The sequence below is a fragment of the Homarus americanus genome, unplaced genomic scaffold (assembly GCF_018991925.1).
Source record: "Homarus americanus isolate GMGI-L3 unplaced genomic scaffold, GMGI_Hamer_2.0 scaffold19065, whole genome shotgun sequence".
In the NCBI taxonomy this organism is placed as follows: Eukaryota; Metazoa; Arthropoda; class Malacostraca; order Decapoda; family Nephropidae; genus Homarus; species Homarus americanus.
This window is the reverse complement of record NW_024757463.1, coordinates 152481-169175: the sequence shown is the minus strand read 5'-3', so window position 1 is coordinate 169175 and position 16695 is coordinate 152481. Positions and strand designations below refer to the sequence as shown.

General features: G+C 41.6%; 1 protein-coding gene across 2 annotated transcripts; it reads right to left on the bottom strand.

Annotated features, from left to right (window-relative positions):
- Positions 1-1685: 1685 nt before the first annotated feature.
- LOC121857527 lies at positions 1686-16695 on the bottom strand. Of its 2 annotated transcripts, XR_006087228.1 has the most exons (5): positions 16594-16695; positions 13417-13989; positions 8508-8631; positions 2980-5535; positions 1686-2587 (listed from the first exon to the last, which is right to left on the bottom strand). XR_006087228.1 is itself a non-coding variant. In XM_042353611.1 (4 exons), the coding sequence occupies exons 2-4, from the start codon at positions 13982-13984 to the stop codon at positions 3273-3275; spliced, it is 2955 nt and encodes a 984-aa protein (XP_042209545.1). In that variant the 5' UTR covers positions 13985-13989; positions 16594-16695; the 3' UTR covers positions 2973-3272. The 2 variants fall into 2 exon arrangements, 1 of the variants encoding a protein (XP_042209545.1); XM_042353611.1 differs by lacking the exon at positions 1686-2587 and having other exon boundaries at positions 2973-5535.

The following is a 16695-nucleotide window of genomic DNA, read 5'->3' as shown; positions in this document are numbered from 1 at the left end:
GAGAAAAGGAAGAGAAGTAGAAAAGAAGAGAAGTAGAGAGAAAAGGACAGGAAGTAGAGAAAGAAGGAAGAAAGTAGAGAGAAAGAAGAAAAGAAGGAAGAGAAGTGAAAGAAGGAAGGAAGTGGAAAAGGAAGAGAAGTAGAGAGAAGGAAGAGAAGTAGAGAGAGAAGGAAAGGTAGAAAGAAAGAAGAGTAGAGAGAAGGAAGAGAAGTGAGAAAGAAGGAGAGAGAAGAGGAGAAGGAAGAGAAGTATAGAAAGAAGGAAGAGAAGTAGAGAGAGAGAAGGAAGAGAAGTGAGAGAAGAAAGTAGAAAGAAGAGAAGTGAGAAAGGAAGAGAAGTGAGAGAGAAGGAGAAGAGAAGTAAAGAAAAGAAGGAGAAAGTGAAAGAAGGAAGAGAAGTGAGAGAAAGGAAGAAGTAGAAAGAGGAAGAGAAGTAGAGAAGGAAGAGAGTAAGAAAGAAGGAGAGAGAGAAGGAAGAAAGTGAAGAGAAGGAAGAAGTAGAGAGAGAAGGAGAAGAGGAAGTAGAGAAGAAGGAAGAGAAGTAGAGAAAGAGGAAGAGAAGTAGAGAGAGGAAGAGAAGAGAGAGAGAGAAGGAAAGAAGTAAGAGAGAAGGAAAGAAGTAGAGAGAGAAGGAAGAGAGTAGAAGAAGAAGTAGAGAAAAAGAAGGAAGAGAAGTGAAGGAAGAGAGAAAGAAGGAAAGAGAAGTAGAGAGAGAAGGAAGAGAAGTGAAAGAAGGAGAAGAGAGAGAAGGAAGAGAAGTGAGAAGGAAGAAAGAGAAAGAAGGAAGAGAGAAGTAGAGAGAAGAAGGAAGAGAGAGAGAAGAGAAGGAAAGAAGGAAGAGAAGTGAGAGAAGGAAGAAGAGAGAAGGAGAGAAAAGAAGAGAAAGTAGAGAGAAGGAAGAGAAGTAGAGAGAGAAGGAGAGAAGTGAAAGAAGGAAGAGAAGAGAGAAGGGAAGAAGAGAGAAAAGAAGGAGAGAAGTAGAGAAGAAGGAAGTAGAGAGAAGGAAGAGAAGTAGAGAGAGAAGGAAGAGAAGTAGAGAGAGAAGGAAGAGAAGTAGAGAAAGAAGGAGAAGAGAAAGAAGGAAGAAAAGAGAAGGAAGAAGAGAGAGAGAGGAAGAGTGAGAAAGAAGGAAGAAGTAGAAAGGAAGAAGAGAGGGAGGAAGAGAAGTGAAAAGAGGAAGAGGTAGAGAAAGAAGGAAGAGAGGTAGAGGAGGAAAGAAGGAAGAAAGGAAGAGAAGCAGAGAGAAGGAAGAGAAGTAGAGAGAGAAGGAAGGAAGGAAGAGAAAGTAGACAGATCAAATCACTATCCTAAAATGTGACCAGAATAACACATACGTTAATTATATAAATTAGTATAATGATTAACCTCTAAAATCTGATTAAAAAACAATATTTCTTTCAAATTAATTAATGAAAAATTATCAAATGACGTTTTTTTTTTAATTATACAGGTTAAGTCCACCTAGACAATGTGAGCCCAAAAATTTTATGCTTTTCATCGAATTTCTTAATAACTCGGAATCAATATAGTTCGCATTACACACTCCACAGACCATGTAGCATCTATTTTGTTAACCCATTTCGTAACTCATTTCCTCCGTCATTAACCCCATTTCGTAACTCATTTCCTACGTCATTAACCCCATTTCGTAACTCATTTCCTATGTCATTAACCCATTTGTAACTCATTTCCTATGTCATTAACCCCATTTCGTAACTCATTTCCTACGTCATTAACCCCATTTCGTAACCCATTTCCTACGTCATTAACCCCATTTCGTAACCCATTTCCTACGTCATTAACCCCATTTCGTAACTCATTTCCTACGTCATTAACCCCATTTCGTAACTCATTTCCTACGTCATTAACCCCATTTCGTAACTCATTTCCTACGTCATTAACCCCATTTCGTAACTCATTTCCTACGTCATTAACCCCATTTCGTAACTCATTTCCTACGTCATTAACCCCATTTCGTAACTCATTTCCTACGTCATTAACCCCATTTCGTAACTCATTTCCTACGTCATTAACCCCATTTCGTAACTCATTTCCTATGTCATTAACTCCATTTCGTAACTCATTTCCTACGTCATTAACTCCATTTCGTAACTCATTTCCTACGTCATTAACCCCATTTCGTAACTCATTTCCTACGTCATTAACCCCCATTTCGTAACTCATTTCCTCCGTCATTAACCCCCATTTCGTAACTCATTTCCTATTTCATTAACCCCATTTCGTAACCCATTTCCTACGTCATTAACCCCATTTCGTAACCCATTTCCTACGTCATTAACCCCATTTCGTAACTCATTTCCTACGTCATTAACCCCATTTCGTAACTCATTTCCTACGTCATTAACCCCATTTCGTAACTCATTTCCTACGTCATTAACCCCATTTCGTAACTCATTTCCTACGTCATTAACCCCATTTCGTAACTCATTTCCTACGTCATTAACCCCATTTCGTAACTCATTTCCTACGTCATTAACCCCATTTCGTAACTCATTTCCTACGTCATTAACCCCATTTCGTAACTCATTTCCTATGTCATTAACTCCATTTCGTAACTCATTTCCTACCTCGTACTTTCCATTCGTAACTCATTTCCTACGTCATTAACCCCATTTCGTAACTCATTTCCTACGTCAGTAACCCCATTTCGTAACTTTCCTTTCCTATTTCATTAACCCCATTTTCGTAACTCATTTCTACGTCATTAACCCCATTTCGTAACTCATTTCCTACGTCATTAACTCCATTTCGTAACTCCATTTCCTACGTCATTAACCCCATTTCGTAACTCATTTCTCCTACGTCAGTAACCCCATTTCGTGAAAAACTCATTTCCTCGTCATTAACTCCATTTCGTAACTCATTTCTACGTCATTAACTCCATTTCGTAAACTCTTTCCTCGTCATTAACCCCCATTCATGGCTCATTTCCTCACGTCATTAACCCCTCATTTCCTACGTCATTAACCCCATTTCGTAACTCATTTCCTACGTCATTAACTCCATTTCGTAACTCATTTCCTACGTCATTAACCCCCATTTCGTAACTCATTTCTACGTCATTAACCCCATTTCGTAACTCATTTCCTACGTCATTAACCCCATTTCGTAACTCATTTCCTACGTCATTAACCCCATTTCGTAACTCATTTCCTACGTCATTAACCCCATTTCGTAACTCATTTCCTACGTCATTAACCCCATTTCGTAACTCATTTCCTACGTCATTAACCCCATTTCGTAACTCATTTCCTACGTCATTTTATAGTTCAGGTTTTCGTTATGAGCTTCGATGGTGACCGATCCGTCGAGCTTTTTGAGGAAGGAAAGATTTTCTGTTTTGTAAGTGAAGTGTACAATGTCTTGTTGTTCCTCCAGGTACGACATCAAGTTCCAGGCGTCGAGAGCCAGCGCGAAGCACGAGGAGGTCACGACGTGGTTGCTGTAGTAGATGCGGTCGTCGTAGCCCAGCATCTCCTTCGCCATCTCGTCGGTCAGCTTGACGGAGGGATCGCAGGCCGACAATTGGGGGTAATACCATCGCCTGAAGCGTTCCCTCGACTCAGGTTCCGAATACAAGCGGATGTCTCTCTTCTGCAGCTGCTTAAGGAGAACGAACAAACCCTCGGGAGTAAAGGTTGTGTTCTCCAAGTGGATCCCTGTGTAAGAGGTGTGAAGAGTACCAAGGAGGTTGACGAGTTTGGCCACAGAGGAGTCTTCTATACCCTGCAGGTGGACGTCCATCAGGGGCACCGTAGAACAAGGCAAGTCGTTTATTTCCTCATCCAAGATCGGAAAATCTATCTTAGCCTCCAGCCACAGTAGCTTTTGAAGGTATTTATTTATGTCCAGTAATGTAGAGAGACATTTCTTGTCCAGGACGCGCATCTTTATATACACCAGGTGACTGAAGGCCGCTTTAGATGGAAACTCGCGCATCACCTTCAGCGACACGCACCCGGCCAGTAAATCGACTTTGGCCATGACGTGTTCGGTAAAAAATGCTTTAACGATGCGGTCCATTTTGCCGTCGTTGCCGTACCTGTACTGAGAACTGCTGTCGAGCCACACGAATATATCCACTCGACACAGGAACCCGATGACCTTACTTAACTCTGAGTACGGCTTAAGTTCCTCCACGTTTAGAAATATTCTGGTGGGAGCGACGTTCATCAGCAGAGCCTCGAGAGGAATGAGCTGAACGTCGGCGGCGCTGACGTTCCACTCGTCCGGGTACTCCGACATCTCCACAATGTACTCCACCACCTGCGGCGCTCCCTTCACCTCGGCGACCAGGTCTAGGTTAAAGGTCAGGTTCTCGCTGCTCTCCTCCCCGTGGTTGAGCACCGAACCGATAGCCCTTCGCTCGTCCAACTCGGATAAATTACGAGACCACCTTTTCATTTTAGACAGGAGACCCCCTATAAACAGTGCCAGCCGGTAGGCGCACTGCGAGTCTCCCACTAACTGCCGCCACTTTTTAAACTCGACGATCTTGTGAACCGCGTACCAAGCAGCGAGAAACTCCTGCTGAACGGCGTGCACCGAGCTGAAGCCTCTCCCGCATGCCCCGTAATAATGACGCTGCTTGAACACGCTCGACACTAGAGTCCGACCCACCGACTCGGGGAACATGTTTGAGGTTTCTGTCTCCAGCTCCAACATTATGTCACCTTCCAATCTTTTATTTTTCCTGAAAGCTTCTAGAGATTTTCGTCCTGCCATCATAAGCCACTGTAATGCCTTAGTGCCGATGGTTCCCTCCGGGCTACCGACCGCTTTGTTAATTCTCCACAGTGTGAGGGTCCAGAGCATGTCGGTGGACGTGGTTATGTCGTCGTACGCGTCCGGCCTCTCCATATAACACTCGCACGCCTGTACGAGAGAGTCGGGGTACTTCAACACCTGACTCAGTCTACACAGGTTTTTTGTCAGATATTTTTTCAAGCATTTCGGGTCCGCCGTCGATGCTCTCCGGCCGACGTATTCTTCGGCCAGGGTGACGATTTCCTCCCGATTATAACCGTTCAGATGTAACCTCACCGGTGCGAGGTCGGCCCAATCCCGTCGTAGGCTGTCATAGCACGAGGGTAGAGCTAACATCACCGCGGACAGAGACTGGGATCCGGTGACGAGGTCCTTTACCTCTTGAGTACGTTCTGTGCTCAACTCTTCGGCGTCGTCGATCACCAGCAGTACGTGAACTTCTCTCAACCACGTCCTCACTTTATCCGCGCCGTGAGTCGTCGAGCACAGAGGAAGAATCACGCAGACGAAATCCTCTTCGTTCGACACAAAGGCCGTGCCAGACACGACAATGGTTGCCTGGTAACTGCCTATCAGACTGACCCGCTCGTCCTTCTGCGTCCAAGACGACGCCAGCAGCGTAGCCAGACACGACCGGCCACACCCCGCCTCTCCTCTGACGAGACAAACCGTGCCGTGGGAGCTCTCGTCGTCGGCAGCGAGTCCGGTCACTAGGGTCGCCACACCTATGTTCTGGCCCGGGTCTGGACTGTGGGTATAAGAGAACATTATCTCACCCACACAGTTCCTTCCTCCTGAGTGAGTCACTTAACCTAACTGTTATCTTTAAGTGTCCAACCCAGGAGGTCACCTAACCTAACCAAGTACAGTCAACAACAAAAATTTCTGCACTTTTATGGTGTTATACAATATGACACACCAGACCAAGAATTATGAACAACATTCACTTACATGGGTGATTCCTGTTAATTTCCCTGTATTAACTATGTGATATAAAATATACATCATACTGGTTATACCAAATTAACATGGCCTCAGTCAGTGATCGTTGCAGAGGCCATCAGACCTATGGGAGCAGAATATATTTTTGCTGACTGTACCTATAGCATACAGTGGCTGGAGGTCACCTAACCTAACCAAATACCCCCCAAGGCATGATTAGGTTAGGTTAATAATGGGATAAATAACCTGAGGTGTTTCCTAACCTAGCTTAACTTAACCTAGGGTGTCTTTTCTTCACATGATTCACTGATAGCTAAAAAGATAGACATACTGTACTGTACAGTCTCTCCTCGACTTATGACATATTTGACTTACGACAACTGGGACATACGGCGGCCGTGGTCATATAAAATACATTAAACATTACGTATTTTCGAGCTGTCTCCTCTGTTTCATCCAATTAATATAGTCTCCATGCTTAATTAAAAAATTATTGAGGTCCCGTGTGCATTCAGCTGACTACATTAAAGGTAAGTGCACAGTCACAATGTATTCATTTTTCATTATTGATTACTTTTACTGTATTTCATTTTAGAATTTCTATATACTTAGATTTCATATTTGTATTGTCAGAAAATATTGGATAAGTAAAGAAAATTTATAATTTTACCTTAATAAAAAGTGGAAATATTATTACCATTTATCTATACCGTCTCTCTATACTGTACACACACACACACACACATAGATATATACTACATACATACATACATACATACATACATACATACATACATACTACACACACACACACACACACACTCACACACACACACCTGACAACACATACTACTACTACTACTTTGCTGTCACTGGTAATCTAGTATGACGATCATCCAGCTATGATACAATGATGAGTTATGAGGGATGTCACCTAGGTTGGTGAGCTCTGAGGTGACTAGAGAGGCCGATACAGGACCAGCAGGACTACATCTAGCGTGGTAGGGGCTGTGGCTGCATCTTTTCGTCACTGGCACTTGTCTGCCTCGTTTTTCAGTCGGGCTAATTCGAAAGTATTGACACCTTCTCGTGTGGTGTTCCTCCAAGCGTTACAGTGTGGAGTGATCGTCTCCCAGGTGAGGGGGTCGATTTGGCACTATTACAGGTTTGTCATAAGACTATCATTATACCTTTTCAGTTGCCCGCCAGCGTTACGTTTACTATTCGTTAGGTGACTGTAAAGTAGCACACATATACACACACACATCAGTTTGATGGTGGTAGCTACTTCATCTTGGGATGGTGGATAGCTGAGATGGGTCAGCTCTGGAAGCTGAGGGACCTGCTGGGTAGTCAGGACATCCTCATCGGTGTTTCAGTTGAGCAGCGAATAGTAGTGCTCTTTCCAGTGCTGAAGGAGTCATCATCTTTAATTATGGAGTTACCGTCTGATGAGTGGAGGGGAGCTGTGCCATGAGTGATTAGCCCATAAAATGTTTTATTGGAATTGAAAAATTGTTGCATCTTGTGTTGATCTGCAAGGTTTTGCGTTTCATATGCTGTATTTTTAAACCAGTCGTTCTTTAGATTGTGAAGTTTGTGCTGCACTGCCGCTTTCTTCTTGCGGAAGGTATCAGCTTTGGTCCGAGACTGAGGATTGTTCTGCCAGCCAGTTAAAGCAGCATGTTTATCATCGACTAGTACATTGATTGCCGGGTCATTTTCATCAAATAGTCCTGGTGTATTCTTGGTATCTGGCCGAGGGTCTCTGCAGCTTTTTGTCATAACAGTGTTAAGAATACCCCATTCGGCACTGGGATTTGGGTTGTTGGTGATTGGGTTGTTTATCAGCCCATGTTCGAACTGCTCTCTGAGTGCATGTGCTACCGCTAGATTCTCCAGACGCTTAGTATTAAAACCTCTTATGGAGGCTTGCTGCCTTTGCCGTTTTGGGGCAGCATGAAGTGAGAGCTTGGCTCTGAGTCGATGATCAGTGTCACAGTGGTGTGAGCCACGCATGGCACGGGTGATGAGGACACCTCGATGATCTCTTTCTTTGACAATGATGTAGTCAATGAGATGCCAGTGTTTGGATCGTGGGAGTTACCACGATCACTTGAACTTGTCGGCCTGCCTAAACAAGGTATTGGAGCTCTGTAAGCATGTCTGCCTGATGCGGGGCTCCACCGTAGATTTATCGTTTGGGGTTTACTCCCGTAGCCTTATACCTGCCAAGGTTAATCCACAAGGCAGCGGGGCGGTGGTTGGTAGGCGCCAGGACGTGTCCATATGCCAGTGGGCCTATGCGCCGTCCCTCTGGGGCCCACTGCTACTCCGCGATCCCCTACTGGTCTAGCCTGGGCCCACGAGGCACCCAGTTATCGTGTGTTGCCACAAGGAGGCACAGCAGGAGTCTTGATGGTGAGGAGGCTGTGTACTGGCAGGGGAAGACTTATGTAAGTTGCTTCCCTGTTCACCACGAGGGCTAGCCAGTGGCGGCAGCTGGAAGCAAGAGGGAGCAAGCAGTGCCTGCACCTTAACACTAACATAATGCTGCCACACTAGACGCACTATATCACCTTGTGTGCGAACACACACACACACATACATACATACATACATACATACATACATACATACATACCCCTGTACATACATACATACATACATATATACTACACACATATACATACATATATACTACACACACATGCATACATATTTACTACACACACATACATACATATACACTACACACACATATATACACATACTTACATGGTTATCTTTCGAGTCCTCTTCTTAGGAATCTCTTTAGCCTTAGTCAGCCACAGCAACAGGGGGTCCAGCTCTGGCTCTCGATACAGCTGATGACGCATACGAAGCTCCACTGCAACATCCACTGAAGTAGATACAGGCGTTTATAGTGTAGTCATGAGATACAGGCGTTTATAGTGTAGTCATGAGATACAGGCGTTTATAGTGTAGTCATGAGATACAGGTGTTTATAGTGTAGTCATGAGATACAGGCGTTTATAGTGTAGTCATGAGATACAGACGTTTATAGTGTAGTCATGAGATACAGGCGTTTATAGTGTAGTCAAGAAATACAGGCGTTTATAGTGTAGTCAAGAGATACAGGCGTTTTTAGTGTAGTCATGAGATACAGGGGTTTATAGTGTAGTCAAGAGATACAGGCGTTTATAGTGTAGTCAAGAGATACAGGCGTTTATAGTGTAGTCAAGAGATACAGGCGTTTTTAGTGTAGTCATGAGATACAGGGGTTTATAGTGTAGTCATGAGATACAGACGTTTATAGTGTAGTCATGAGATACAGGCGTTTATAGTGTAGTCATGAGATACAGGCGTTTATAGTGTAGTCATGAGATACAAGCGTTTATAGTGTAGTCATGAGATACAAGCGTTTATAGTGTAGTCATGAGATACAGGCGTTTATAGTGTAGTCATGAGATACAGACGTTTATAGTGTAGTCATGAGATACAGGCGTTTATAGTGTAGTCAAGAGATACAGAGAGATACAGTTATAGTGTAGTCAAGAGATACAGGCGTTTATAGTGTAGTCATGAGATACAGGCGTTTATAGAGTCACAGACGTTTATAGTGTAGTCAAGAGATACAGACGTTTATAGTGTAGTCATGAGATACAGGCGTTTATAGTGTAGTCATGAGATACAGGCGTTTATAGTGTAGTCACAGACGTTTATAGTGTAGCGAGATACAGGCGTTTATAGTGTAGTCATACAGCATTTAGTAGTGTACAGTCAGATACAGGCGTTTATAGTGTAGTCAAGAGATACAGGCGTTTATAGTGTAGTCAAGAGATACAGACGTTTATAGTGTAGTCATTTATAGTGTAGTCATACAGGTGTTTATAGTGTAGTCAAGAGATACAGGTGTTTATAGTGTAGTCATGAGATACAGGTGTTTATAGTGTAGTCATGAGATACAGGTGTTTATAGTGTAGTCAAGAGATACAGACGTTTATAGTGTAGTCAAGAGATACAGACGTTTATAGTGTAGTCATGAGATACAGGTGTTTATATTGTAGTCATGAGATACAGACGTTTATAGTGTAGTCATGAGATACAGACGTTTATAGTGTAGTCAAGAGATACAGACGTTTATAGTGTAGTCATGAGATACAGGCGTTTATAGTGTAGTCATGAGTGTACAGGCGTCAGGCGTATAGTGTAGTATGAGATACAGGCGTTTATAGTGTAGTCATGAGATACAGACGTTTATAGTGTAGTCATGAGATACGTGCATGTTTATAGTGTAGTCATGAGATACAGGCGTTTATAGTGTAGTCATGAGATACAGGCGTTTATAGTGTAGTCAAGAGATACAGACGTTTATAGTGTAGTCAAGAGATACAGGCATTTATAGTGTAGTCATGAGATACAGACGTTTATAGTGTAGTCATGAGATACAGGCGTTTATAGTGTAGTCATGAGATACAGGTGTTTATAGTGTAGTCATGAGATACAGGCATTTATAGTGTAGTCATGAGATACAGGCGTTTATAGTGTAGTCATTAGATACAGGCGTTTATAGTGTAGTCATGAGATACAGGTGTTTATAGTGTAGTCAAGAGATACAGGTGTTTATAGTGTAGTCATGAGATACAGGCGTTTATAGTGTAGTCATGAGATACAGGCGTTTATAGTGTAGTCAAGAGATACAGACGTTTATAGTGTAGTCATGAGATACAGGCGTTTATAGTGTAGCGTCATGAGATACAGGCGTTTATAGTGTAGTCATGGAGATACAGGCGTTTATATGTAGTCAGTGAGATAAGCAGGCGTCTATAGTGTAGTCATGGAGATACAGGCGTTATAGTGTAGTCATGAGATACAGACGTTTATAGTGTAGTCATGATACAGGCGTTTATAGTGTAGTCATGAGATACAGGCGTTTATAGTGTAGTCATGAGATACAGGTGCTTATAGTGTAGTCATGAGATACAGGTGTTTATAGTGTAGTCAGTGAGATACAGACGTTTAGGAGTGTAGTCATGAGATACAGGCGCTTATAGTGTAGTCATGAGATACAGGCGTTTAGTGTAGCCGCGAGATACAAGCTTAAGTGTAGTCATGAGATACAGGTGTTTATAGTGTAGTCATGAGATACAGGTGTTTATAGTGTAGTCATGAGATACAGGTGTTTATAGTGTAGTCATGAGATACAGGTGTTTATAGTGTAGTCATGAGATACAGGCGTTTATAGTGTAGTCATGAGATACAGACGTTTATAGTGTAGTCATGAGATACAGACGTTTATAGTGTAGTCATGAGATACAGGTGTTTATAGTGTAGTCATGAGATACAGGTGTTTATAGTGTAGTCATGAGATACAGACGTTTAGAGTGTAGCCAAGTGAGATACAGAAGGTTTTTATAGTGTGTCATGAGATACAGGCGTTTATAGTGGTCATGAGATACAGGTGTTTATAGTGTAGTCACAAGGAGACAGACGTTAAGTAGTGTAGTCATGAGATACAGGCGTTTATAGTGTAGTCATGAGATACAGGCGTTTATAGTGTAGTCATGAGATACAGACGTTTCAGTAGTGTAGTCATGAGATACAGCGTTTATGTAGCTGCGAGATACAGGCGTTTATGTGTAGTCATGAGGATAAGCAGGTGTTTATAGTGTAGTCAGTGATGGCAGCGTAGTGTAGCTGCGAGATACAGGCGTTTATGTAGTGTAGTCATGAGATACAGGTGTTTATAGTGTAGTCAAGAGATACAGGTGTTTATAGTGTAGTCATGAGATACAGGTGTTTATAGTGTAGTCATGAGATACAGGTGTTTATAGTGTAGTCATGAGATGGCGTTTATAGTGTAGTCATGAGATACAGACGTTTATAGTGTAGTCAAGAGATACAGGCGTTTATAGTGTAGTCATGAGATAAGGCGTTTATAGTGTAGTCATGAGATACAGACGTTTATAGTGTAGTCATGAGATACAGGCGTTTATAGTGTAGTCATGAGATACAGGTGTTTATAGTGTAGTCATGAGATACAGGCGTTTATAGTGTAGTCATGAGATACAGGCGTTTATAGTGTAGTCATGAGATACAGGTGTTTATAGTGTAGTCATGAGATACAGGCGTTTATAGTGTAGTCATGAGATACAGGCGTTTATAGTGTTGGTAGCGAAAGGCAGAGCGGGGAAGATGACAGAGGAAGGAGCAGGAGGTTAGGAAGGGAATTGTAGGGGAGAGATAGTGCCGTGGCTTTACACGACTGCGTTTATTTGGTTAGCGCATAGCGCACGTATTTGGTTTTGTTTGTGTTGGGTGTGTGATCCTCGGGTTATAGTGGATTTCTCCCCTACAAACGCTGTTTGTCGCTGCGTAGCCGACCCCGCGAATTCCCCAGTGTATGCCTCGTGGTCTGGGTCAACCAGCGCCGCCATACATCACGGAGGTCAACTACTAAGCCACGCCTACCTCCCGCTATTTAAGACCTGACCTCGTGGTGATCTGTCTCTTTCTACCAACACCAACCAGCCAGCAACACCTCCTCCTCCGCCGCTGCCTGGCGGTCCTCGCTCCCGCCGGAGAGCATGGCGACCCACAAGCTGTCCTCCTCTGAGCATCCTCACCAACCAGCTCTCTCTACATCACGCTTGTAACCATGCTGCCTTCCCAGCACCAAGCTGCATTGTACATCCAATACAACATGTATACAGAAAGCACATTGTGAGTTTCCTTTCTCCATCCCATCCTGAGTGTGAACCAAACATCCCATACCCCACAGGGTCACCACTCCTCCGGATTGTGTTAGTTCCAAGTTTAGAAGCTCCAACAACTTTCCCTGAATACGAATTCGCAACCTTTCGATTTACAACAGGTACCTACTTTACTGCTAGGTGAACAGGGACCAAGGGGGCGGGCAAGAGTGTCCAAACAACTTCCGCTTGCCCGGGAATCGAACCCGTGACATCTTGCTTGCGAGGCAAGAGCGGTTCCGCTTCAACCACAAGCACCCCCAGCGTACAGCCAGCTACGCCGAGAGACTAGGTCTATGCAGTGGATGTAGGGGTACGATCGCCGACCTAGTTTCGACCTTCAACTTCCAGCTCAGGATCAGAGCGTCTCACACCTTACGCTCCCGTGATTGGCCCTCGCGCTACGAGCACCTCATATCCTGAGTTTCCTAAATCACATAAATACGGCCCCGGCTGACCGGGGAACTCATTCTACACTCGGCTACCGGACCAGCAACATCTCTCACAGCTCCTCACCACCCAGCTTCCTTGGAAAGCTCCTCGCCCTACAGGACCTCTGAGCATGCTACTCCTCACCTAGTCACTCCTAAGCATTGCGCTGTACAACAATATATATATACAGAAAGTGCATTGTGAGTTTCTATTCTACCTCATTCCTGAGTGTGAGATATATTACATGTATGGACGTTTGTGTGGCCATACAAAGAGAAAATAGACAACTAAAGAGGATTGACAACTGGCCACATACGGTACGCTACAGTGTGACCCAACAGTTAGGTTAGGTTTACTGTAGTTAGGTTAGGTTAGGTCAGGTTAGGTCAGGTCAGGTTAGGTTTAATGTACAACTTCTCGGACACTTTCTATGTTATTAAACCAAACTAAAACTGTGGTGTATAAAACTTCAAGACACAATATTAAGTCATGTAACATACCGGTAATCTCTGCCGAGGAACTCTTACGTCTCTCCCCCGACAACACGTCCTGAAAACCAGCCATTATTCTCTGCAAGTCTTCCCTCCATCTGCCGGTAATGTCGTGTCTCCCGGCTCCCTCGATCAACCACTCCAGCCAGCGTGTTATCTCGGATATTTTCTCGTCGAAGCGTTCCTGAGAGAGCGGGGCATTGGTGCAAAATTCCTCGTAAGTCTTCAGGAACGTCACCAGGAGATTCTCGACGGGCGCCTCGTTCGAGAGCTGATCTGTGGGTATGTGACGCGCGTCGTTCCAGATAGGACTGTCAGGGGGAGCCAGCGAGGGGTGACAGCACGTCTTGAGGATGGTGAACAGTAACGGGAGACTGTGTCGCGTAGGTCGCTTCTCGTGACGTAGGGCCGACAGCTCCGTCTCGGTGAAGAATTCCGTCAAGCCGCATTTAACCGCGCAGCTGTAAACGTCTGTATCCTGGGTGTATGTCTGGTGAAAGAGGTACACGAACGCCTGATGCACCGGACCGTTAAGGAGTCTGAATATCTGGAACTTGAGGAGATTTCCGTTTTCCATTTTGTCTGTGGGAGAGAAGCACTGAGTGAGATACTGCACAGCAAAACCTCCATATACCGAACTTCTCTATCCATAAAATATAACGGACCCTCGATATAATGTACTTTGAACTCTATATAGTTCATTAGATGGAGGTTTCACTGTATTGAAGTTACATAAAGTATATACTGTACCATCCTAATACAGTACTATAGTATACAGTAAAGTGAATGCATAGCCAATAGGGGTTACAGTAGTTACATAGTGTAACCACCTCGTTCAACCAAACCCTAACTACTGTATGGCAGAAAAATCGACACCAAACACATACAGAATACAAAACTGAAATAGAAAAACACAAATACCATCAGACAAACATGAAAGTGCTTGGGAACGTTGTGTTTTTTTTATTCTTGTGGTTATCAACATAATCTTGAATCATGTGGACCTACCGTGATTTATTTGCTAGTATAAATATTTTGTTGGATGAAACTGATTTTGAAGGTATATAAAAAGAATTACAATATGTGGTTCTTAAATTTGTAATCGATTGAATATAACCCCTTTTAATAAATGAATACTCGATTGCAGTAAAGAAACGAAAATAAAAAATAGAACTATATTTACTACCACAAATAGCAAAGACACAGCTAATCACATGACCATACTAGATTACTTTAAGGTTGCCAATATAACAACTAAATCAATACAGGATTCAAAAATCAAATTACATAAAACATTAAATACAACCAGCCAGCCTGAACAAAGAATACCATAACAACATAACCCGATCGAAGGCAGGAATCAACTAATATAATCAACTAATATAATCTAACTAACTAATATAATCTAATTCTAATATAATCTAATTCTAATATAATCTAATTCTAATATAATCTAATTCTAATATAATCAACTAATATAATCTAACTAACTAATATAATCTAATTCTAATATAATCTAATTCTAATATAATCTAATTCTAATATAATCTAATTCTAATACAATCTAATTCTAATATAATCTAATTCTAATATAATCTAATTCTAATACAATCTAATTCTAATATAATCTAATTCTAATATAATCTAATTCTAATATAATCTAGTTCTAATATAATCTAATTCTAATATAATCTAATTCTAATACAATCTAATTCTAATATAATCTAATTCTAATATAATCTAATTCTAATATAATCTAATTCTATAATCTAATTCTAATATAATCTAATTCTAATATAATTCTAATATAATCTAGTTCTAATATAATCTAATTCTAATATAATCTAATTCTAATATAATCTAATTCTAATGTAATCTAATTCTAATATAATCTAATTCTAATACAATCTAATTCTAATATAATCTAATTCTAATATAATCTAATTCTAATATAATATAATCTAATTCCAATATAATCTAATTCTAATGTAATCTAATTCTAATATAATCTAATTCTAATATAATCTAATTCTAATATAATCTAATTCTAATATAATCTAATTCTAATATAATCTAATTGTAATATAATTCAATTGTAATATAATCTAATTCTAATATAACACACGTATACATACAGGTACACATACACTATACATACAGGTACACATACACTATACATACAGGTACACATACACTATACATACAGGTACACACACACTATACAAACAGGTACACATACACTATACAAACAGGTACACACACACTATACATACAGGTACACATACACTATACATACAGGTACACATACACTATACATACAGGTACACATACACTATACATACAGGTACACACACACTATACAAACAGGTACACATACACTATACAAACAGGTACACACACACTATACATACAGGTACACATACACTATACATACAGGTACACATACACTATACATACAGGTACACATACACTATACATACAGGTACACACACACTATACAAACAGGTACACATACACTATATACATACAGGTACACACACTATACATACAGGTACACATACACTATACATACAGGTACACATACACTATACATACAGGTACACATATACATACAGGTACACTATACATACAGGTACACATGCACTATACATACAGGTACACACTATACATACAGGTACACACATACAGGTACACATGCACTATACATACAGGTACACACTATACATACAGGTACACACACTATACATACAGGTCCACATGCACTATACATACAGGTACACACTATACATACAGGTACACATACACTATACATACAGGTACACATACACTATACATACAGGTGCACATGCACTATACATACAGGTACACATGCACTATACATACAGGTACACATACACTATACATACAGGTACACATGCACTATACATACAGGTACACATGCACTATACATACAGGTACACATGCACTATACATACAGGTACACATACACTATACATACAGGTACACATGCACTATACATACAGGTACACACACTATACATACAGGTACATATACACTATACATACAGGTACACATGCACTATACATACAGGTACACATGCACTATACATACAGGTACACATACACTATACATTATACACAGGTACATAATACAGGTACACATATTAATCTACACTTCTCATCTTACCAGTTTATTCGTTAGGTGACGTAGATCCTCAAGTCGACGGTGGTGAGACATTTTCTACCTACAAATAGAAGCAACACCTGACCTCCCCTCCCCTCCATTCCA